General features: G+C 58.1%; 2 protein-coding genes across 2 annotated transcripts in view; both read right to left on the reverse strand.

The window, feature by feature from the left end:
* LOC117641218 (laminin subunit alpha-1) overlaps positions 1-11,584 on the reverse strand; it is a 69,043-nt gene extending 57,459 nt beyond the window's left edge. The window contains exons 1-3 of the mRNA XM_034378369.1: positions 11,572-11,584; positions 7,786-7,789; positions 6,455-6,510 (exon numbers count right to left, since the gene is read on the reverse strand). Coding sequence (XP_034234260.1) covers positions 6,455-6,510; positions 7,786-7,789; positions 11,572-11,584 — 73 coding nt within the window. The remainder of the gene's footprint in view (positions 1-6,454; positions 6,511-7,785; positions 7,790-11,571) is intronic.
* Positions 8,586-23,764, reverse strand: part of LOC117641426 — a 40,697-nt gene continuing 25,518 nt past the window's right edge. The window contains exons 2-8 of the mRNA XM_034378723.1: positions 13,807-14,030; positions 13,585-13,729; positions 12,282-12,404; positions 11,943-12,089; positions 11,572-11,829; positions 11,207-11,246; positions 8,586-10,895 (exon numbers count right to left, since the gene is read on the reverse strand). Of these exons, the coding sequence (XP_034234614.1) occupies positions 11,591-11,829; positions 11,943-12,089; positions 12,282-12,404; positions 13,585-13,729; positions 13,807-14,030 (878 nt within the window). The 3' untranslated portion in view covers positions 8,586-10,895; positions 11,207-11,246; positions 11,572-11,590. The remainder of the gene's footprint in view (positions 10,896-11,206; positions 11,247-11,571; positions 11,830-11,942; positions 12,090-12,281; positions 12,405-13,584; positions 13,730-13,806; positions 14,031-23,764) is intronic.

The following is a 23,764-nucleotide window of genomic DNA, read 5'->3' on the forward strand; positions in this document are numbered from 1 at the left end:
GAAGATGGCCGAGGCGCTCCTGGCCGCCGTCGCGCCGCGTCATGTTTACCCCACACTTAGTGTCACTGCGTCGGGCGGGGCGGGGCGGGGGGGCGGGGCGGGGCGGGACGCGGCGGGGCGGGGCGGGACGCGGCGGGGCGGGGCGGGGCGCGGCGGGGCGGGGCGGGGCGGGGCGGGGCGGGGCGGGGCGGGGCGCGGCGGGACGCGGCGGGGCGGGGCGGGGCGGGGCGGGGCGGGGCGGGGCGGGGCGGGGCGCGGCGGGGCGGGGCGGGGCGGGGCGGGGCGGGGCGGGGCGGGGCGCGGCGGGGCGGGGCGGGGGGGCGGGGCGGGCGCGACACCCCTATTGATGGCCCTTCGAGTCCCTGCGTCCTCGTCGTCCTCGTCGAGTCCCTGCCGATGCGCGTCCATCGGGACCATTGTGCCGCTACGCCGTAAACAGGGACGCGGCCGGTGTGGTCTTCCTGGTCTTCCCCGGGATTTTATTTCATGTTAAACAGGTAGAAAAATACCCGGCGATGGGGACAGAGTGCCGCTATAAAAGTATTCTGCCAAAAAAGGGCGTGATGAACTAACGACTTCCACCAGACGTTGTTTGGTTCACGCGGTTCAATTCTGTTCCAAAGTGTGGAAAATGACACTGCGACCACGCGTGCGAGTGCGTGAACGTGCACTGTGCGTGGGCCGCCCCGTGGCCGCCGCTGCGCCCACCTCGAGTGTGACTTTCACTTTTTATCCTCTCTTTTTCCGGCGTCAAATTTATTTCCACCTCGGCGAGTCGAGTACCCCGCATATCATTTCACGTTGATTTCCGGCCCGTCGTCCTCCTCTTCGGGGTCTCGGCCACTCCGTTCCACTCCGTTCGGGCGACACGCGAGGCACCGGCCGGCCAGCAGACTGGGAGTCGGTGTTTTCGCCCTGTCTCTCTCGCACGTGCATTCGGGAGCGCTTCGAGACGCGTGAGCGCGAGAGACAGAGCGACAACGACTCTCGGACGGTCTGCATGAGCGAGCACACCCAAACACGGTGTGGACGTGGAGCCGAGCGCCTTGTCCCGCTGCTGCCCCGCGGCCAACTGTCGGCTGGGGTTCGACTCCCGGCCGCGACTCGATGCTTGTAATTCGATTTTCGTTCTGGCACTGTACCCTCGGCGCAGCGCGGACTGATTTGATTCATGGACTCCAGTGGACTCCAGCCGGGAGCCACGCGGTGCGCAGCCTTTTGCGCAACGGGAAAGGTACATGGGGAGGGGGCATTGGCATAGTGCACTGGTCAGGATTGTGCAACACGCCACATGGCAAACGCCCCATCACAGTGCCCTTGTGTGAGTGAGCGAGTGTGCGCGTGTGAGAGAGTGAGAGCCGTATAGAGAGAGAAAGGTAAGATGCGGCTCGTCTACCTGGCTATCAGTGGGGGTGGCGGCTCGGGCGCCAAGAGGCGCGAAGTCTTAAAAAAATCAGGTGATAAATCCCCTGCGATAAATATCGACGTCGCCCTCCCACAAGCCGCTCACCAAATTTCTGGTGCAGCAGACGCGCGGGCCGCACAGGCCGTACAGGGAGGCGGCAGAGGGTGGGGTCTTTCTTCCCATCCCACAGGACTCCGGGGGCATAAAAGTTTTTACGGGCATGCAAAGGAATTAGCAGACGTCCACTGCACTCCCCCCCCCTTCCCTTTCCCCGCACATTCCTCCTCATCGCCTCTCCTATTTCCTCTGTGATTGGGACTGCTTTCGGTCCTAAGCGAAGAGGCCTCCTCGGCGCTCACGCACACACGCACACAGAAACATCATCATTACAGCGTTAAGTGAGTCGCCATCACGCCTCGAAGGTGCAGTGTGCACGCTCATCTCCCTCACGCACACACACACACACACACACACACACACACACACACACAGCGCATTCACACAGACACGCGGCGTCCAAGGGGCTCGCGTGCAGCCGCCTTGGTCCAGCCAAAACACACGAGCAGTATCATTCACTGCAAAATACACCGCCAAGCGGCAGTGGCGGTGGCTATTGAGAGAAAAGGGGGGCGGGGCGTTTCCGTCGTGCGATAGATGGATTTCGCCCTTCGTGGCCTTGTGTCTGTGTATTTGCATGCATGTACTCGAGAGGTCTCGAAAAAGAAACGAAAGAAGTAGTACCCGTGCGCCGCGACAAAAATGAATATATGATAAAAAGACGAGAACGAAACAAAAACAAACCCGATCGGGGCACTCTCGCGCGCTGCAGCATCAACAAAAACAACAACATTGTCCGCACAATGGGGCCGTTCGGCCGTTCCGGGCACCTTATACGACGCGGCCGCGCTCCACCGCTCCGCCGCGCTCGGACACAAAAAGCCTGTAAAGCAGAGTAACGCCCGGTAACGCCCGCCAATGACGTCGTAACGCAAACACTGCATCGCACTGCATCGCCAACGACGTCGCATCGCCGGCGTTTCGCGCCAATCCTCGGCGCCGGCGTGTGTGTGTGTGTGTGTGTGTGTGTGTGTGTGTGTGTGTGTGTGTGTGTGTGTTCGCAATAATTCGGAGAGCATCCCTGCTGCAGGCAGACGCTGACCCCTGACCTATCGGTGGCCGGTGGGCCGACCGAGCCTGGCCGCCCTTTGGCTTCGGCTCACTTCGGCTCACTTCGGCTCACTTCGGCTCACTTCGGCTCACTTCTGCACGGCGCACTTGGCGTTGTCCAATTGGCGTCCAATCGCCGGCCAAACGGCAGCGTGGGAAAGCAACGGCCCGTTTCCGAGAGTCGTTTCCGTCGCTCCGTCTCTCTCGCACGGCACGGGACGCTCCCGGGAGTGCGAGAGAGACAGAGCGACGAACGCGACTCTCGGAATCAGTGTGCTGCGCACCTCTGCATCCGCGAGAGGAGGGGGAGGGGAGAGGAAAGCAAAAAGTGTTTTATTGTTTTATCCAGATGTCGCGTAAAAAGTGGCCCGGTCGCGCCAATCCATAAAAGGGGCGCTGGTCATGCGGAGACCGGACCGCTGCTGCTGGGTGCCCCACGGTGCCCCGTGCGCCGCGCGCCGGCGAGGCTCACGTCCGAGGATGGCGGACCCGCCGCCGCAACACCGCCACGCCACGCCACGCCACGCCACGCCACGCCGCACGGCGACCGAGCCATCTACACACCTATACAGCCTATACACGACGCCGGAATTACACTCAGCCGAAATGAAATCGGCGACACACAAAGCCGGCGGGCTCTAAGGCGTGTTTGTAGAGCGGCTGAGCGGCCGCCGAAATCTGGCTGTGAGGCGTACGAGAGACCGGCCGTCGTGATGCCCGGGACGGCGCGCGGCTTTTGTGCGGAGATGTACCCGGACAGGTTCGCCCTCCCCCCCTCCCCCTCCTCCCGATACACCTGTCCGCTGTCCCCGTTGTCATCGGCCTCCTGATTGCCCACCCACGGGGAGGGGGAGAGGGGAGGGGAGCTTTGGCACCCTCCGAGCCTCCAGCGGCCTCCAGGAGGTCTCCAGCCCAGCCGGTGTAGTGGCACTGACATGACAATCAGGCAGGACGCTCTGCACACTGGAGGATGCCGCTGGAGGCCAAAGCGCGCCAAGGCGTCAAAACGTCCCCGTGTTCCCGTCGTACTTGCGCAGCGCGGAGGCCGCAGTTGCGTTGCTTTGGTGCTGTGCGTTGCTGTGCGTTGCTCTGCGTTGCTTTGCAGACGGCGAGTGACAGGGACGACGCGCGGTCTGTGGAAACTCGGCGCGGTACAGGCGCGGCCAAAAGTGCGCGCCGCCCTGCTGGTGGCCGGCGGCCCCCGTCCGCGGCGACGGCGACTCCCCGGGGAGGGAAAGCGCGCCGACTTACGGACGGCCCCCTTTATGTATGCGCCAGAGGGACTTTATTAGTTTTCACGTTGAGGTCTTTTATGGGCGGGAACAGGGAACAGGGCAGGGGCACCTCGGCATGCCCGGCCAGTGCCCGCCCCGCCGGCCGGCCGGCCGCCCCGCCCCCTGCAGCACGTCCCGCGCGTCCGAGCCGAGATCAGAGCAGCAGGCCGTGGAGGCCGTGGAGTCCGTGGAGTCCGTGGTGGCCGTGGAGGCCGTGGAGGCCGTGGTGGCCGTGGAGGCCGTGGAGGCCGTGGAGGCTGTGGAGGCCGTGGAGGCTGTGGAGGCCGTGGAGGCCGTGGAGGCCGTGGAGGCCGTGGAGGCCGTGGTGGCCGTGGTGGCCGTGGTGGCCGTGGAGGCCGTGGTGGCCGTGCAGGCCGTGGAGGCCGTGGAGGCCGTGGAGGCCGTGGAGGCCGTGGAGGCCGTGGTGGCCGTGGAGGCCGTGCAGGCCGTGGAGGCCGTGGAGGCCGTGGAGGCTGTGGTGGCGGTGCATGCCAGGGGGTCCGGCCGGCCGAGAGGCTGCAGCGATGCAGCATCCAAAGAATGCACTCGGTGACCACCTCGGGGCCGCCGAGGCCGAGACCGTGGCGCCCGATGCCCGCCAAAACCCCTGCAACCCTCAGCCGGAGAATCCACATTCAAAAGAATAAAAAGGATTGAATAAAACAAGACAGCTGCGCTGCACAGCAGACCCAGCCTGCCAGCGGGAAGGCGGCATAGGGGAAGTTGCCAAAATTGTGGGTCCTTTTGGCTCCTAAAAAAGTAAAAAAAATATCTCGTTCTAAATTTTTTTTAGCATTTTTCCTGTATTCTAGGGGTCATTCTAAACGCATTTCCGAAGGAGGCCAGTATTTTCTCGCACTTTGATTTTTCCCCTATACTTTACATGGGGGAATGGCACGGAAGTTACCGAAAATGTGCATGGCACGGAAGTTACATCATCAAACAAACCGTGAAAACGGACCAACCGGTTCACCAAATCGAACAGGTGTCTCGCCTAAAGTTTAAAAGACGTAAAAGCGCAAAATGGCCAGGTGGACCGAAATCGATAGGCCGAGTAGCAAGCTCGCAATTGATGACACGGAAGGTTACACATAAACCTGACACATGCCGGATTTTTACCTTTGGTGGTCAAGCTAGCCGGAACGGAGCCCTCCAGCGAAAATCCGCCTACCGCGCTGGAAAGAGGAAGCCGTGCTGCTGATTCGGGACGTTGAGCCGAACTTTTCCCGCTACAGGTTCGGCGCTGAGGCGCGAAACTAAAGTTGACGATGTTGGAAAACCAGTACACGGTGGACATTTTTCATCCAATAAAGCAGGAGGTGAGAGTCACTGGAATAAATTGCTATCCAAGAATGTCATAAAGGGTTGCCAACAGAACAAAAGGCTGTTCGCGGATTTGCTCTCCGACAAATAGTTCAGGAGATTTTCGCCTTGAAACACGGACTTTTTGGACAATGGACAGCACGGAAGTTACATTTTGCCCAGTTTTAGCCTGTTTTGACAGGGAAATGCTTGAACTGCATGCTCGGTTAGTGTGTGGGATAGTAGGGGAGATGAAGTTAAGTCATAGGAATCAAACCGCAGGTCGATACGTCGAAAAATAAGGAAACTGTGGCCCAAAGACACAAAAGGACCCACAATTTTGGCAACCTCCCATAGCTCCGGACTTCCAAGCCAAACAGTGGAGGGTCCAGAGCGCCACCCCCATTTTTGGCAGGGTCGAAAGAATAAGAGAGCCCTCGATGGGGTGGGCGGGTAGGGCAGCGTGCGCAAACACATCCTCGTCTCTATCGCACCCGCTGGCCGGGCCGGGCTGGGCCGGCGGCGCGAGGGAGACAGCGGCACCCCCAGCCAGGTGAGCTCCCCAAGTGAGTCCGGCGGGGCGCCTCGCACGCAGCCGCCGCGGCACGCCGGCCCGCCACGGCACGCCAGCCTCCGGAGCGACAGAGACGGCGGACAGCTTCGGACCCTTCGGACCGCAAAGGACCGAGAAAAAGGGCAGGGCCACTGCAGGGCCGGTCGTAGATCTTCGTTAAGGTGTCAGAAGGTGCTGAGGTCCTTTGCTTTGAGGGGGACCGCCAGGCGTGTCCTTCCTCCTTCCCCCGAGAGGTGGCGTCATCGGCCGCAGCCAAAGACAGCCCGAAGACAGGCCTGTCCAGGGTCCCGAACAGTCACACAGCCACAAAAGCCCGGCGTGGCGTGTCAATCAGCGAGCATTCGTGCATTCCAGTCTCCCCGACACGGCGACGCCACAGCGACAGGATTAATCGCGAGGCATAAATAAGGGCCGACGGACTGCGAATTCACCGCGAATAACCGTCGGGCTTTCAATTTGCTGCATTTGAAGCGCAGTGCCCGCCGACAAATTTGGCGAAGCAAAAAAATAAAAGGTAAACAGGCATACACACGTGCGCACACGAGCAAGGAGGTGCAGGAGGACTACATCCATTCTCCTCCTGGTCGTCGTCGTCCTCGCCGTCGTGGCGGGGACTGGTGGACGCGCACGCACGCACGCAGCACGCCGCATCTGTGCAGTGACATTCTGCCTTGCCCGCGGCGTGGCGCGCGGGGCGGGGCGGGGCGGGCGAGTGATGGACTTGCTCCTTACCTTGTTTGCCAATACCGTTATGCCTTGTCGCTCGGGCCCTGGCGGTCCTCGCAGTCCTTGCCGGCTCGAGGCCATCCCTGTCCCAGGGCTGGCGGTTGCTGCTGCTGCCGCCGCCGTGGCCGAGGCCGCCGCCGAGACAGCACGCCGCCAGCACGGCCACCAGGGCCGCGGCGTGGCCGAGGTCGAGCCCGCGGCCCCGGCGCCGCGTCGCGCCAGTCATGATGAAGGTATCCTCATGGCGTTGGTTAATCCTTTACGGGCGCAGCGGGCAAGTCAGCGGGCCACTCCGGGCTTGACAGCACATCACACTCGTCGACACGGCACAAAGGGCACTCACTAGCGGTGCCGGTGCACTGGCCGCCGCGGTCTCGCACAACCGGCGCAGCCGGCGAGCGTGGCACGGGGAGGTTAGGACGGCGCGGGGGCGGTCGCGCCCGATCCCGTCGACGGACACCAACCGCCACGCTCTGGGTCTCGGTCGGCTCGGCTGCCGTCGTCGCGCGGACTCGAAGCTTGTCGCCTAGCACTACCCGAAACAACGGTCCGAACGTCACGAGTGGGTGCTCGACGGCCGCGGCGGAGCGTGGTCTGCGAGACGGTCTGCGAGACGGCGCGGGACACACGCCACGTGGGGCGATGCGCGGCGAGGGGCGGCCGGCGGAGGACTGAGGAGGACTCACAGGACTCTCTTGTTGTTTGGTTGGTCCGTCCGCTCCGCACGGCGCACGGCACGGCGCGCCGCAGCGGCACTACCCCCTCCACCCCGAGGCCCCTCCGCGCCCTCCTTCCCGCCTGCCTTCCCTGTGCTGCTGGAGATGGCGCGAAAAGTCCCTGCGGGTCCTCAGCAGCGCATTTGCTCCTAAGCACAATGCTGAAAGTTTTGCTCTGAAAGATTCTATCTCGCTCTCCTGGATTGTTTCTAAACATGTCTCTGCAACGGCGGCTGCTCCAACTGCTGTTACCCCACGCGCGAGGCCGGGAGCGTCGTTACCCCGCGTCTGCGCATCATGGGGTATCGCCTGCTGCTGTGGGGGAGTGGGATAGGGCGCATCACGAATCAATCATAACGCAACTAAATTCATTATGGTTTATCTCTTAAACAACAGAAGCAATTTTCTTCCAAGAAGCTAGAGGGAAAACGCTTCCAAAGAGATATTTTTCACAACAAAACAATCGCTACCACAAACTAATTAGGTACTTCACACGAAAGAACAGACAGGGCAGGGGATTGGAAATCCAGCTGCTTACATAATAGAATCTAACTGCCGCTTTCAAGGTCCTAAATCCACTGCTTCGCTCTCTTAAATACTCAAAACATAAAGACAACTCACCAATCTGCATTAAGAAAATGAAAGCCATTTGTAATATGATTTAATTGACAGATGTCTTATTGTGATTATTGTGCATTATAAGTATCATTAAAGATTCAAATGGTTCGGTTCGTAAGCTTTGGAACGTGGATTACTGGCCTACTTTCGACAAAACTGCATGGAGTGGGAATCACTTTAACAGGAACATTGTATGTTTCAGGTTGATTTTTGAACAGTCAGCTACCTGCTCAGACGTTTAAAAAGCTGTGCACATGAGTCTCAAAGTACAAAATTAGGCACTAAATTTTGTTAATTTGTCACAATCAGTCGTCCGCTTCGGAAGCGTTGTCAGGTATATTTATATCAAATATGAATGAAATAGAGACTCGATGACTGTAATGGTCCGGCGAGAATAAAAGGCAAAATGCACCAAAATTCCATGCACTGATGAAAAATTTATCTTAGAATGACTAACACATTCTTTATTCAGCCGTTATTATTTATTATTTCTGATCTGCTAAAGCTAAACGAAACTTTCTATGAAAGGCGCCGAGTTCTGCTTCAAGTTGCATAATTATTGACAGATGTTAGCAGTGACAAATACATCGAAAATGTAGAGAATCACACAGAGGACAAAGAAAGACGAGCATAAATAGCCATTAAAAATAAGGACACTTTCGTGTATAATCCATAGATAATGTAGAAATAGCTATTGTCATGAAATTGTTCTTAAGACATTGAAACTGCTTGAAGTCCAAGCTAAACCTCGTCGCTGGAAAACTGTCAGAAGGTTCGTTTTCAATCTTTTAATTGACCAAAGAGAAGATCAAAGAGCAATTTTAATGTGACTTTGCGTTATAATCCACCTCATGCCGTGTAACCTATTCGTTTTCTGCAAAAATCCACAGCCATTCAAAACAGAAAAATTAGTCGTCATTCATACTGAAGTCACGTTTACACCAAAAACTCGATCAGGACAAGAAAGCCGCTTTGTCCGTGATTTTCAATAGGGTTAAAAAGAAACAAAAAACAAAAATATGAAATGACCCCTTTCGTGAAGCAGCGAACAAAAAAAGAACGACCGATCGCGGGCCTTTGAAAGAAAATCGTAGCAAATACCACAAGTAGCTACAAGTTAGGCAATGTACAATTTGCGAAGTAACTGTCTTTCAAGTGTCTACGAAAGGGGCTTTACGGTGAAAATTTTTTCTTTTCATTTTTTTTTAGAAAATGTGACGTAGATTTGACAGGACACACGGTCAAGAACGGGATAGTTCGTAACTCATATTTCCCCGATTTTGACCGATTTGGCACAACATAGTGCAGTGCAATTTGCATCACCACTCATACTCGTTAAATGTTTCAAAGCCCTTCCCGAGCTAAAAAATTACCCCAGTTCAAAGAGGTGAAGAGCTTGATTCACGCAGATAAGTTATTTTTTAATCACTCGTTGAATGCGTATCGTGATTGCATTGGTAAAACCACCAAATTGGATAAAAGCTTGATATACGATCTACTACAGCATGATATAAGTGTTTTTTACAGACTGTCGTGACAATTGTCAAAGACTGGGGATATGAAATCATAGAGGAGTCATCACAATTGCCAATAAGCATGATATGAGTAATTTACTTTTGAACAAATTCAAAACGGATATGGCTAAAATTTTAAATAAAAGTCGACATTTGATAAATGACCGAACAAAATATCACACGGTATAATTGATAATCGTAAAATGAAGTACCAACTGCCATTCAGAGAGTTGCTACAATGATATTGTTATAAAATGGTTTTGACGCACTACAAGGAATAAATATGATATGCAAAACAAATAAAAATGCTGAGAGCTTTTTAACTTCTCGGCTGATATTTGCGTCTGGTTCCCCCGACACTCCGAGATCGCCAAAAAGTGCTCGTGTCTTTAGGCAAGAATCCTTTACCCGATTGTTGTGGACCACACAACACCAACACCAACAACACCTGGATATGTTTTCACTCATGCTTTGTATCACATTCTGACCATGCCAGCACAAAGCCGATACCTTTTGAGGTCTGACGAAAGTTAAAATTTAAAAAGCCACACGAGGATGGACTATGCAATTGTTACTCAACCAGTGTCTGCGCCATTTTGAGCACAAGGAACACAGTCAAGGCAACCATTGAGGGGTCCATCTGTGTTTTTCAAACGGCACACGTTATGTGTGTACGGATAAATAATCAATCAGTATCCAACACTTCTCTTTTGTAATATTTGAACAGACTCACCGAGTGTTCCAGACTGAATTCAAAAGGATTTTTCCCGTAGGTGAATCAACAGAAGTAAATCCCGAAGAGGACAGGCAACGTCACGATACCTACCCTTAGAGTCACTGAAAGTTTACGTCTCTGCCATTACATAACCTAACTCAATTTAAAATGGCGCAGCCTGCGTCGATTTATTATGACTCGGTATCCGCAGTACCCCAGAAAACAATCATGGTAAATAAAAAGAGGAACGCGTTTTGAACGCAAAGTTTGTTGAACACTGGGTGAGTCTGTTCACATCTGCACGCACCTGAAGCGCTTCTTCATATTTACACATGACTAAAACTTCTGCATGGTAACAAAAAATGGTAAACAGCTATAAACTATCCATAATATTACGCAATCGTTCAACTTGTTTTAAACCTTTTTTTTTCTCTCACAGAACTTCTTCCTTGTGCTGCACTGGTTCGTGCCTAGACACAACGCGTCCATACATATTATCTAAAATTGTACTATTTAGGGCTCTCGCTTCTCAGTACGCTCCGTCTCTTCAGAAGCTCCCTGTATAAGTATTGTCGTTTCGTTGTTCTCTCCCTCACACATGTGCGTCTGTCTATGTCGGACACGTGAAGGTGCACAATTTTTCATGTTTTCTGAGCGTGTTGGCGCTCGCCGCACTCTCTGCCTGGATGGGCGCAGGGAGGCGGCCGGGGCGCGGCCTCGACGTCCTCGACGTCCTCGACTTGGTGGATGTCCTCGACGTCTTGGCCTTCAAAACGCCCCTTGGTGTTGGTTGCAACTACCCGAGCTAGTTGCACTGCCGGCTGGGGTTGGGTACCACCCCCGGCACGGACTTCACCCTGCAAGACACTCGGCAGGGCCTGCCTCTGCAACAACACGCAAGCAACGGGGTTAGTTCCAAGAGCTTTAGCCTAAGGTGCTTTGGCGGCGCCTCTCACCACCCTCTCACACAGCACGTGAGAGGTCTTTTGCTAATTTTGCTGAGTAGTTACACAAATAATTAGCGCCATCATCATACGAAGTAAATTGCCCAGTTTTCTGATACTTTATTTTCATTAAGAATTCTACGAAGTAAAAAAAGTTTGCTTAAACGAATGCGTCTTTAACGAGAAAGAAGCCAGAACGGGCTGAGAGGGCTTAAGTCGTGGTAATAATATTGCAATTGAAGCACACTCACCTAAACAAACCATTCGTCTTTTTGGCTGGAGGAGATATCGCTGGAAGCAAAACAGGGTTGTGTTTTTAGTGCACCATATTACCGGCGGTTGGTTTTTACAGGGTTATGTATGCGGCGAGGCAAGGCAAGCAATGGAACGGAAGGCTGGTGTATGAAGTAGAGATGGCGGGACGGCGCGTGGATGGGCAAAGTTCGCCGTGGTTCCCAGAGACGGGGCAGCGCGGGCCAGCGCGGCCAACGCTACTCTGTTTCGAGCACGTCAAAACGTCGACCGCGCGTATCAGGAGAGTAGCAACGATTAGGGGACGGTAAATGTTTGAAAAGGGCGGTGTGCTCGGGAGTCGAACCAAGGACCAGGGACTCACCTGTCTGAGCCATCGCTCCTCACTTTGCCAGGCAGCAGTAGAGGCGGGCCCACACCCCGCTGTACCCGAGCTGTGTTCCCACAGGGCATAACCAGTTTCCCGGCTGCATCAACGACAGGGTATGTGGCGGGTTGCCCAGCGACGGCCCCAAAGGGGGACCCAGCGGCCCCCGCGTCAGAGTCGTCGTCCCGGGGCCGTGGTTCAGCCCGGCACCCGTGTGCCCCGCGCCATTCAGCCCGCCGTGGTGCACTGCTTGGACTGAAACAGAAACGTGGTTCAGTTATTAACCGTGGCACTGATGCTCACCAGCAAACTTGAGAAATATAGCCGAAGCGCGAATTTGTGGGTTGAAGCTGTTCGTCGGCACTCACAGGGCGGCGCGGCGGGGGCGGATGGCCCCTGTCGGTAGACGCAGACCACGACGCCGACGACGGCCAGCCCCAGGATGAGCAGGGCCGACACGCACGCCACCACGAGGTGGGTCACGGACACGCCCATGACCAGCCCCATCTCGCCGCCTGCAAAACAATAACACATTTCGCAAATTATTTATTTTGGACGGGAAAGATTCTGTCAACACGCGCGGCGTGCGCAAACGGCCCGCCGGTTTACAAAAGGAGGCTGCCGAGTACACAGAGTCACGGACAGCGAATAAATGAGGACGATTAAAAATGAAAAGGGGGAGGGAAAAAGAATAAAAGAATACTCACGGCCGCACTTTTCGCTGGCGGTCTCGTCGCTGCCGTCGGCGCAGTGGTTCACGCCGTCGCACACCAGGTCCGTGTGGATGCAGAACTCCCTGGTCTTGCATTTGAAGTCATTGCACGTCGTTTCTGCAAAGCAAAAAAACACAACGCGCGTGTTTTTACGACTCGCTTTACGACAAACTTGCGTGACAATATAGTGCACCACACAGTCACCGCGGGCGCCTCAAACCTAAAACAGAGCGCCTTCCCGGCCGACGGCGCCGACGGCACAAACAACGGCCTTTTTTACGGCCAATTCCAGAACGGAGGCGAGGCGCGGTGCGCGCTGCCTGAATCTTTCAGCGGGGGTTCGCGTCCGCCGCGTCCGCCGCGCCGGCCCGCTCGCCATCGAGGGGACGGAAGGGACAACTACTGCCCCTCCGCCCTCCGCCGGCTGGAGGGCTGGAGTCGGACAGGCCGTCATCCCCGGCTCCGATGACACCCCCGACACGTTTCCGATGGGGGCAGCGTAACGAGGGGAGGGGGGCGGAGCGGCAGGGAAGGGAAGGACAGGCGACCAGCCCAGCGCGCCGTGCGAGGTAGGCAACACATCGTGGCCCCGCGCGTGGACGCTGCCAGCAGGCACGGGGCCCCGGCTGGTCGCGCGGGCCCGGCGTCGCTTGCCCGACTATTTAGCCATTCTTTGCCAGAGCAAAAGCGTCCTCCCTGGGAAGCTGAACCCCTGAATCCCAGGGAAAAGGGGGAGGGTTGGGGGTCCAGCAGTAGTAGGACTATCGACTCGAGTCCAGTCCGGACCATCACACTCGGCCGGCACTCTCGCGCCAACAGATTGGCGTCATATTTTAGCGCAGCAGGTCCGCTCCGCCGTGGGCCTCTGGCCGCCACAACCACTGCACGTGGGCACCGCGAGGCGGGGCGGGGCGGGGCGGGGCGAGGCACTTCGGGCTGTTTGGTTTGTCTGCGCGGGTCGGCCGGATTTATCATGGTCACAGAAAAAGGAGGGAGGGGAGGGGGTGAAGACTGCGTGGAGATTGCTAACACATATTTGGACGGATGATGGCCATAAGCGGGAATGGCAGCCAATCCGACGCGTCGGACCGCGCGGCGCCCCGGAACGCCGCTGGAACGCCTTTCGGAACGCCGCTGGAACGCCCGCGCGCTCAACGCGCGTTCGGCAGCTGATTTGTTCATTTCTGGGGCCGGCCGTCGCCGTTCCCGCGCAACCCCTGCGGTGCCCCCCCCCTCCTCCCCGAGCGAATAAACCATAGCGCCGCCAGTGGGGCAGAGACTCCGACTCCAGACTCACGGGGGTCCTTGACGGCGGTGATGATGAGGTGGAATCCGCAGCGCTCCGTGCCCCAGTTGTCCGTGACGTACTTGAGCGTCACGTGGTTGGTCCGTGTGTGGATGGGCCCCACCAGCTCGCGGGTGTCGCGGCAGGAGAGATCCCACTGCAAAGAAAACGTGCCAGTCAAGAAATGTTTCAACTTGAATAAGAGTTGGTTTAGCTGGCGGGGGCGGTCCCCACCTTGGCAGTGCCCACTGCGTGCGCGCCGTCGTAGATGTACAGGTGGTCGTTGCAGTCCAGGTGCAGCTCGTCGAAGCGCAGCATGAAGGACTGCAGGATGGAGTGCGTCTGGAAGGTGACGATGCAGTTGAGGTTGCGCTCGTTCTGCGAGCGCAGCTCCGCGCCGTCGATCTTGCGGAGCTGCTGCTGCCGGAAGTAGTCCTTGCACAGCGTCTCCATGTTGTCTGCAACAACAACAACAAAGCCGGTTATTAGATTCCGATTCGAAGCGGTGGCGAGAGGCAACGCGCGCATTTTGCGGTTCCTGTTGGATATTTCCACAACAACAACAACAAAAACAACAGCACCACCACCACACTCGCGGTGGGGCTGCGAAAGCGACGGAGCGCACCAAGTAGCCCCGCGCCGCGCCACGCGAGGCTCTTTAGCCAGACGGGCCGCCACGTCCCGTACAGTCCAAGCGCGCCAAGCGCGAACGTCCAGCCCAGACTTGGCCGAGTAGTTTCGAGGAGCTTTCGCGTGCCGACAGCCACGCGGCGGGGGTGGCATGGCGTGGCGGGGGGGGGGGGGGCGGGGGGGGGGCGTGGCGGGGCGGGGCGGGGGGGGGGGCGGGGCGGGGGGGGGGGCCCTTTACACGAGAGTACTACACAGCCAGTGCAGCAACAAAGAGCGCGCGCCGCCGCGGCCGAGCGGCCTGCCACCCGCCCTTGTTGGCGTGCTGCAGGGGGCGTGGGCCAGGCCGGGCGTCGGCCTGCACATCGCATCGTGGGGAATCGCATGTCTGCTAGAGGAAAAAGTTGGCCGCTCTGAGGCAAAAAGAGGAACCGAATCGAATCCGAATCCAATTCAAATGCATGCAGCTCCCGCTTGCTCCGGCCTCTCTCTCTCTCTCTCTCTCTCTCTTCTCTCTCTCTCTCTCTCTCTCTCCTCTCTCTCTCTCACTGACGCCGCTCCCGCCAGTGCCGTCTCCCGCTGCTCCTCGGCTCAGAGATGAAATGTGCGGAGAGCAAATGTTTGAGTGCTGCCTTGGCTTGGCTCAGTGGCGCCCTCGACGCCGAGCTCGTCTCGACGCGTGCAGTGCAGGCGTCCTCAAAGGCAGGGAGGGAAGGCGAGCTCCATTTTTCGTTTTCTCGCGTCCATCCGGGTGCCGAAGTGCCGAAGCGCGGCGCCTCGCTGCCATGCCGCCACAGCCGACGGGTACTCCATAGGGGTGGGATAGAGACGCGGGCGAGGACGGCGAGGACGGCAAAACCCTCTCGGATTCGATCAACGCCTGCATTAGGTAGGCGCTAGGTACAGCCTCGCCAACCTCCCCGAGGTGGCGGACGGAGCGATGTTCCTCGTCGCCGAGCTGCTGCCATAGCAGACTGATTCCGAGCCGGTAGGTCTCTCTCTCTCTCTCTCTCTCTCTCTCTCTATCTCTCTCTCTCCCTCTCTCTCCCTCCCGGCTTGCCGCACTGAGAGCGGTTCAGCACAGTGGAGGAGGATCAGGCCGGAGCGCGCAGCGCGCTCTAGAGGGAATTCATTAGCAGCCACCATGTTGCTGCCGCTACCGCCATCCACACCACAGTTTTACTGATTCACACGGCGACCTGACCTGGAACGGGGGAGGCGGGCAGGCAGGCAGGCGGGCAGGCAGGCGGGCTGCAGGCGGCCGGCCCGAGCTGGCATCCGAAGGTTGCCTATCCACGCCCCTGGCTTGCGCCCGCTTGCGCCCCCGGCGCAGTAATGACCCGGGACGGCGCGGGGCCGCGCGGCGAGTGACGCAGATATCGAGACAATGGCGCTGGCGCAGCGCGGCGCCAAAGCACGCCAAAGCCCCAAAGGCTTCCAACTTCATTTTAAGGCGACGATGCCGGGTGGCGCCCCGACGGGGACCCCTCGCACCCCCCGGCCGGGTAGCAGCGCCCGGGCAGCTCTATGGGGCGCCGAGGAGGCTCGCCTTTTGTCCCGGAATCGTGACAAGAAGCAAGAAGCGGAGTGCCACATTGCCTCGGACAGCCGGGACTACGGCCTTCCTGCGCCGTCGTCTGCTGGCGTCGTCTGCTAGCGTCGTCTGCTGGCGTCGTCTGCTAACGTCGTCTGCTAGCGTCGACTGCTAGCGTCGTATGCTAGCGTCGTCTGCTAGCGTCGACTGCCGGCGTCGTCTGCTAGCGTCGACTGCCGGCGTCGTCTGCTAGCGACGTCTGACAGTCTCGTCCGCTCCTCTCGACTTGGAGTGCCCTCCGCTGGTGTCGCCAATGCCATCACGCATGCACGCGGACAAGCAGCGCAGCGACTCACTACCGCTGCCGACACGTCTGCCGACCGGAATCCCGTCCAGTCGCTTTTCCTCCGGGCCGGCGGTCGATGCGGCAATGATGATGTGCGGGGTTGGGCCGGTTGGGGGCGGCGCGGCAAGTTGGGGGGGCAGGGTGACGCGGCATAATGGTTGCGGTGAACATGTCGCCTCTTCGCACCCGATGAGGAGGGAGGGAAGGGGGTGGGGGGGAAGGGGTGGGGGAGGGGGACGCGACAGCTGTCACGCCGTGAATGGAAGTAACCGCAGGGACGGCCTGACGCCGAGCCTGACGCCGAGCCTGACGGCCACCGCGGCCCCGCCCGGCCCCGCCCGGCCCCGCGCCTTGTCCAACGGGCCAACGGGCATAATGAAGCAGTTCCCCGTCATCGCAGTGGCGCTGCCAATCACGAGTCGCAGACAGAGTCAGACCGGCAGAGTGTCACAGCCAAACGGGGACGTCGAGTGGAGTGGCTGTTTGGCCGTGTGTGTGTGTGTGTGTGTGTGTGTGTGATAAATCTGTACGTGTGAGTGTGTGCGTGGAGAGGTCCTCAATTTATCCCCACGCCATGTCCGTCCGAACTCCCGACCTCGACGCTCCATGCTCCGCGCGCTGTGGCCCGGCAGCGGCTAGCGGCCTGGGGGACAGCGGGACAGAAACTGCCACCAGGCACATGCGTGGCAGGGCGTGGCAGGGCGTGGCAGGGCGTGGCAGGGCGTGGCAGGGCGTGGCAGGGCGTGGTAGGGCGTGGCAGGGCGTGGCAGGGCGTGGCAGGGCGTGGCAGGGCGTGGCAGGGCGTGACAGGGCGTGGCAGGGCAGGGCAGACGAGGCGCCACATCCGCCGCGAAGAAGGAGTGCGGCAGGGCGGCAGTGCGGCTGAATCCGGGACACGTATATGGGATAGCGAAGCAGCGGCAGGGCTGGCGGGCTGGCGGCGGGCGGCGCGGGCGGGGCGGGTCGACATACTCTGACACCAGCGCGGTATTGCAGTCGCTTGTCGCACCAGAGTCTGCTCCAGCGGCGGCCCCCCCGCGCCATTGTTTTGCAGCGCAGCCCACAAAGCAGTCCCTCCTCTGCACGGGGCGCGGCACGGCGGCCACGGCACGGCCTCAAAATAATGTAGCGCGGTGACTGCAATCCCTGCAATCCGTGTGCAGGCCGGCAGGACCAGGGACTAGGGACCTGGGACAGGGCGACGCCACCACGGCCGACCTGTGCACCCACCCCAACCCTCAACCCAACCCACCCGGTGCAACGCAGGAATCTGTGAATCTATACAGGCAGGATAAAGGTCTCTTGGGTACCACACCAACACACGCACACACACCCACACACGTGTGCACGTACACACACGCAATCCGGTTCAAAATGCAGCCCCCCGGGTGGGGATGGGCCCCCCCGGCGGCTGGCTGACCGCACCTCGCTATTGGCCCGGATTCGATGAGGCGCTGGCCAATGAGCGGCCAGGAAGGCCACTGGCCCCGCGTCGTCCGTGCGAGCGGGGGAGGAAGGGGCAGGGGCAGAGGAAGGGGGAGGGGGGCTCCTTGTGAAACCGGAAATGAAAAAGATGCAGTCCCCCGATACCGCAAAGCAAGTCTTGGACTCGAACTTGGTGTGCAAGACCGCATACACTCGCACGCACGACGCCGGGCGCGCGCCCCCACACACTCACAGCCTACACCCCCGCTCTTTCTCCCTCCCTCCCACCCCCGTCTCTCTCTCTCCCTCTCTCTCTCTCTCTCTCTCTCTCTCTCTCTCTCTCCTCTCTCTCTCTCTCTCTGTCCCTCTCTCTCTCTCTCTCACGCACACACACACACACTGACGCACACAATAGCATTCCGAGCGTGAAAAGCTTTGTGCGCGTCGGAATGCCGCCAAATTAGCCCGTTATTAGATGTGGCAGCGCCAGGCATACACAGCCAGCAGCCAGCCGCGGAGTCGGGGGCCAGACGGGCGGCGCGTCGGCCTTTTTGCTTTAGTCTCGTTGGTGTCCGCTCGCCCAAATGAACGCCGATTAATTTGTATCTCACAGTTTGCTTGTTTTTCCGGTGGTCACTCCCTGCCGCGCCGGTGTGTGTGTGTGTGTGTGTGTGTGTGAGAGAGAGAGAGAGAGAGAGAGAGAGAGAGAGAGAGAGAGAGAGAGAGAGAGAGAGAGAGGGAGTCTCGGTGGCGTTGACAGTGGATTGGAGAGACGGGGTCACAAGGCCGGGATATCGGGGTGGACGACGGAGGCGATGGGGGCGACGACGGGGTGAGAAGCATGTCATATTGACTCAATCAGGCATGGGGCCAGTTTGATGGTGAGCGCGGCGCGATCCAATCCTTTTTCCTCCTCATCCTTCTTCTTCTTCTTCTCCTCGTCCTCGTCCTCCTCCCTGCTCCTCCTCCGCCTCGCGCGGCCAGTATTTCGTCATTACGGGGAACGACAAATCACTTTGCGACTGCGGTGCTGCGGCGCTGCGGTGCGGGGCTGCAGCATCACGGCGGCTCCGGTGCGGCGGCGTGTGCGAGGGAGATAGCGGCCGGCCGGGTCGGGCGCTCTCCGCGTTCGACAGAGACGCGCGCGTTTGTTATTTGCAAAAAGGACGCCGTGAGAGCGGTGGCGGCGCGGCAGGGCGTAGCAGGGCGTTGCGGCGTGGCGCGGCGTGGCGCGGCGTGGCGCGGCGTGACGGAGGAAAAGAGTTAGGGAGGGACCGTATTCCGCGCTGCCAGGGGCTGCCTCGGGCTGCCAGGGGTAATCGTGACAAGTATCCGAAAAGGGGTTAGAACCGGGAGCAGACAGCTGCACTTCCCGGCGTCAATTCCCGACCCTTTTCAAGGAGCGACCGGCGGCTGTCTCTCCCTCCCCCGCCCCGTCTCCCCCCCCCCCAGCCTCTCACGTGAATTAGGAAGGACAGAGAACGGGGCTAGCAGCCGGCTGGGATTCACAGTGATCCGTCTCGGACAGTAGTTGACTTCCAGCTCCAGCCCACGCCAAAGTTCATTTCGAAGCCGTTGTGCAAATCTCATCTGGTGTACATTTTCTTTCGGTTGCGTTTGTTCATTTTGGGGTCCTCACCGTTTGCATCGGGTTCGCATTCCTTGAGGGTAACGCGTTCATTTCATCATGTAAGGCTTCAAATGTCTCCAGTTCGACACCGTTTTTTGTGGAACCTACATCGCCAACTGCCGCACTGAGCGTTGAAGCAAAAGTTTCCATCCCGAAGAAAAATCAGACAAAACAACAAGCATTGTAACATTAGAAAAAGCTGGTCCGGGAACCAACAAGAACAGTGAGGTGGTGAGGCTACGAGGCTTTTCCTAACGCATAAACGTAACAACTCACAGCCCCAAAAATATAACACGTCCCTCTCCTAGTGATTCAAATTTCGACACCTGTAAGGAAAAGGCACGCAGTAGCGGCCGCGCGATCCAAAAGGCGCTCAGTTGCGGCCCTGCGATCTGAAAGGCAAGCAGTTTGCCGCGCGCGATCCAAAAGGCACTCAGTTTGCTCCGCGCGATCCAAAAGACACGCAGTTTATGGCTGGCGGCCGGCAAACTGCGTGTCTTTTGGATCGCGCGGGGCAAACTGAGTGCCTTTTGGATCGCGCGCGGCAAACTGCGTGCCTTTCAGATCGCAGGGCCGCAACTGAGCGCCTTTTGGATCGCGCGGCCGCTACTGCGTGCCTTTTCCTTACAGGTGTCGATTTATCGGCTCCATTGAAACATGTCGGCTGCTTTGTGTGTGTTTTGTTCCTCTACTACCTGGACGGCGAAAGAGGGGGAGGGGCCGGGGGGGGGGGGGGGGGGGGCAGGCATCAAGTTATCATCCCAACTCGTCACAAAACTCCCCCCCCCTTTCCTCCCGGTAAGCGTCCGCCCCTTCCCTCCCCCTCCCCCTTCCGCTCGCAGGCCTTGAGGCTGAGGGAGGCACGGCGGCGGCAGGGCCTTACGGTGTGCTCGCAGCTCGCATTCCGCAGGCCGAAAGTTGGTCCGGAAAAGTCTGGCGGCATTGTGTTTGGAAATGTGTCACTTGTCGGCCGGACTGCCGTGCCGTGCCGCGACTGCCTCGCTAATTACGCCCCGAGTCGGCAGTCGCAACGTCGCAACGCGAGCCGCGGCACTGCCAGGGAGGGACTTACGCAAGCTTATTTAAAGTATGGGCCCTCCAGCGCCTCCAGCGCCTCACTCCAGCGGGGCGGCAGCGCAGCGGCAGGCCGTCTCTATACCCGTCTCGCAACAGTAGTCGGGACGGAGGGAAAACGGGGGCCGCTGTCGGCCCTTTTTTGTCCCTCGCGAGGAGGGACCGACACGCCCTCTCTCTCTCTCTCTCTCTCTCTCTCTCTCTCTCTCTCTCTCTCTCTCTCTCTCTCTCTCTCTCTCTCTCTCTCTCTCTCACACACACACACACACACACACACACACGCCCACGCAAACGGCCACCCACGTCACGCCCACACATGCACGCACGTCTCTCACAAGGTAAGTTAGGGAAACCACAGCATACCACAAATACCTGGTGCTGGCGAGGCAGCGGAGTGGATCTCGGGGGAGTGCTCACTCACCCACACACGCACGCACGTTCACACACACAGAGACACACACACGGCGCGAGGGCGGTGTGGCAATGGTCCCCAAGTGAAATCAGAGCACTCAACCGGGTACCTCCCCCAGGTCAACGACGGTCGTGCGCTTCTCGGCGCACCTGAGCGGATGTTGTGCCCCGCCTGGTTACGGAGGTAGGCTGACCGAACTACGAGCAAACGGTGGCCTTTCTCGTTGACAAAGGTGCAAACGCCGAAACCCCTGGGACCAACGAGTCAGCCGCCAGAGCGCTCAGAAAATGAGTCGCATTCAGCGTCCAGTCCGAGAGCGGCCGCCGCTCCGCCTGGGCGGTAGGCAGCCACTCGGCTGTCTTGAACGGAAAGTGTCCAATTTTCATTGTTGTCGTTTCTGTGGTTATCACTGAGTGCCGTCGACGGCCCGGCCGGTGTTTCTGTTGCTCTGTCGGCGATTTCCGAGCCGTTTCTCTTTGGGTTACGCCGCTCTGTCTCGCAGCGTCGCGGACGCGTCGCGGACACGTCTCATTTTCTGAGCGCTCTGGCGGCTGACTCGTTGGTCCCAGGTGTTTCGGCGTTTGCACCCTTGTCAACGAAGGTCGTGCGCTTCTCGGCGCACCTGAGCGGATGTTGTGCCCCGCCTGGTTACGGCGAATCAGGGGTGCAAACTTAGGGGTTGAAAGTGACACGATTTAACGTCTTTTGGGCCCCGGACGGAAACGAATTGACCGAATCACTTCAAATTTGGTGTGGAGCTGCCCGAGGGACCCCTCCTTCGTGCTGCGAACACGGGGTCCCGCCGGCGGCCCCCCATCCCCTTCAAAAGGGGTGAGGGGCGTAAGTGGTTTCCACCCCCTGCCAAAACGTTGTTTAGCAACGATGTGCAGTTTTTTTCGTCTGGAATCGATTCAGGCGGTTAAAATCAATTGTGTTTCTTGCTTTTGGGCCCAGTTTTTGACATTTTTGGTGGTTTTAGGGTATAAACAAGATTTGGGGTGTCAGTCGTTAGGGGCTGGACACCCCCTGGAGAGTGCCACGGACACGGAAACACTTTTGTCGTGTCCGGGGGACCTCCCGCTACCACGCTGACCACCTGGAAAAGGTCCTAAAGAATCATCCCTTGCAGGGGGTGGTTTTTTTTCTGGCTCAGGAACGGTGCGTCGTACAGGGGTGGCTCTGGTCTTAATCGAAAGAGGACGTCAAAATGAGTCAACTCAGCAAGTTTGAACCCTCTGTAACAACGGGAAGGCCATTTTGAACCCCACAAAAGTGTCAAAATTTGACACTGTTTTACGGGAGGGGTGGAAAAAGACGGATAGGGGTGGGTTTCGTTGTTCAAACTTTGGGGACGTTTACCCAACACTTTGGCCCACCTCTCCTCAAAATTTCAAGTTCATAGCTCAATTCTAGCAAGAGTTATAAGAAAAGGAAAAAGTGGGGCTTAAATTTTGACGGCCAGTGTAGGCCGTTTCCGACCCCTGCCCGGGGGGCCCGCTACACTGGATGCGGCGCCGCGATACTCGATCGGGACTCCAGTTAGTCCAGCGGGTGGAAACTCCCTTAGCGCGGCTGGGACCATGTCTCGGGCGGCTCGCCACGGCCCGGTCGGCCGCCCGGCGCCCGAGAATAGGCTGCACCGGCCTCTATTATTGCTTAGAAATCAATTAAAAATTCGACTTTTGGAAAAAGTGGCCATGCTAAGCCACAATTTATTAACCAAGGAATCGTTTTCATTCATTGTATTTGACCAACAGACATGTTATAACAATGAATTTCTCTCCGAAACTTTTCGGCGGCGACGCGCTATCCTGCGAGCTACGGCCATCCTACGCATAGCAAACTTAATCCGTTTCGTTCTCAGCAATCGTTCATCGCATTGCAAATCCGAGGACAGATTCGGAATCTGCGTGAAATTTCCTGTGGCGTAGGACGTATCGTTATATTTAAAATTCTCAAGATAAAGTGTAGTCATAAGAGGGAAAATAACCTAAAATGACCTTGAAAAACCGGCAAATTTAACGTAGTTTTCTCATTATAACTACACTTTATCTCGAGAGTTTTAAATATAACGATACGTCCTACGCCACAGGAAATTTCACGCAGATTCCGAATCTGTCCTCGGATTTGCAATGCGATGAACGATTGCTGAGAACGAAACGGATTAAGTTTGCTATGCGTGGGATGGCCGTAGCTCGCAGGATAGCGCGTCGCCGCCGAAAAGTTTCGGAGAGAAATTCATTGTTATAACATGTCTGTTGGTCAAATCCAATGAATGAAAACGATTCCTTGGTTAATAAATTGTGGCTTAGCATGGCCACTTTTTCCAAAAGCCGAATTTTTAATTGATTTCTAAGCAATAATAGAGGCCGGTGCAGCCCATTCTCGGGCGCCGGACGGCCGACCGGGCCGTGGCGAGCCGCCCGAGACATGGTCCCAGCCGCGCTAAGGGAGTTTCCACCCGCTGGTTAGTCGCAACTCGGCCGACCCGCGCCGTCGCAGCGCCGCAACGCCGCGCGATGAATCGGCCGGCATATCGCTGCGGCGCGTCGCCCGACATGTACAAAGTTTTAACGAGACCGACGTCCTATGTGACAGCCCCGCCCCGCCCCGCCCCGCCCCGCCCCGCCCCGCACGCACCGCCCGAAAGCTCTAGCCAGCCGGCCAAACTTCGCTTGCTCGCCGGAACATTCTATTACGTACGAATAGCTGGGGGCTGCTCCCGCCCCCCTCCCCGTCCCCATCCGGCAGTGGTGCTGACTCGCTCGAGTCGCCGCTTGTTCCGCTAGTGCCAAGACAAGAAGGCAGCAGGGGCCCCGAAGGCCCGAAGGCCGAGCCGAAGGCCCGGCCCCGCCCGACGGCGCGCGTTTCTTGCCCGTGTCCGATTGTCCGATGTAGCGCGTCCCGTCACGGACACCAGCAACCCGGACGGCGTCCGCCACTCCAGTGCACGCTCGAAAAAAAACTGTCACGGCACTTTTTACCCCACGAATATGATGCGATTTTAAGCACATCCACCCCACCATACTGCTGGAAGTCAAAATCATTTTGGCGCCAATTTTTTCCTTGAGCGCTCACTGGGCTCCAATCGGGGGCGCAACAAATAGCTCGACAGCCAAGCAGCAGCAGCAGCAGCCAAGCCCG

This window comes from Thrips palmi, unplaced genomic scaffold, assembly GCF_012932325.1.
Source record: "Thrips palmi isolate BJ-2018 unplaced genomic scaffold, TpBJ-2018v1 HiC_scaffold_15, whole genome shotgun sequence".
NCBI lineage: Eukaryota > Metazoa > Arthropoda > Insecta > Thysanoptera > Thripidae > Thrips > Thrips palmi.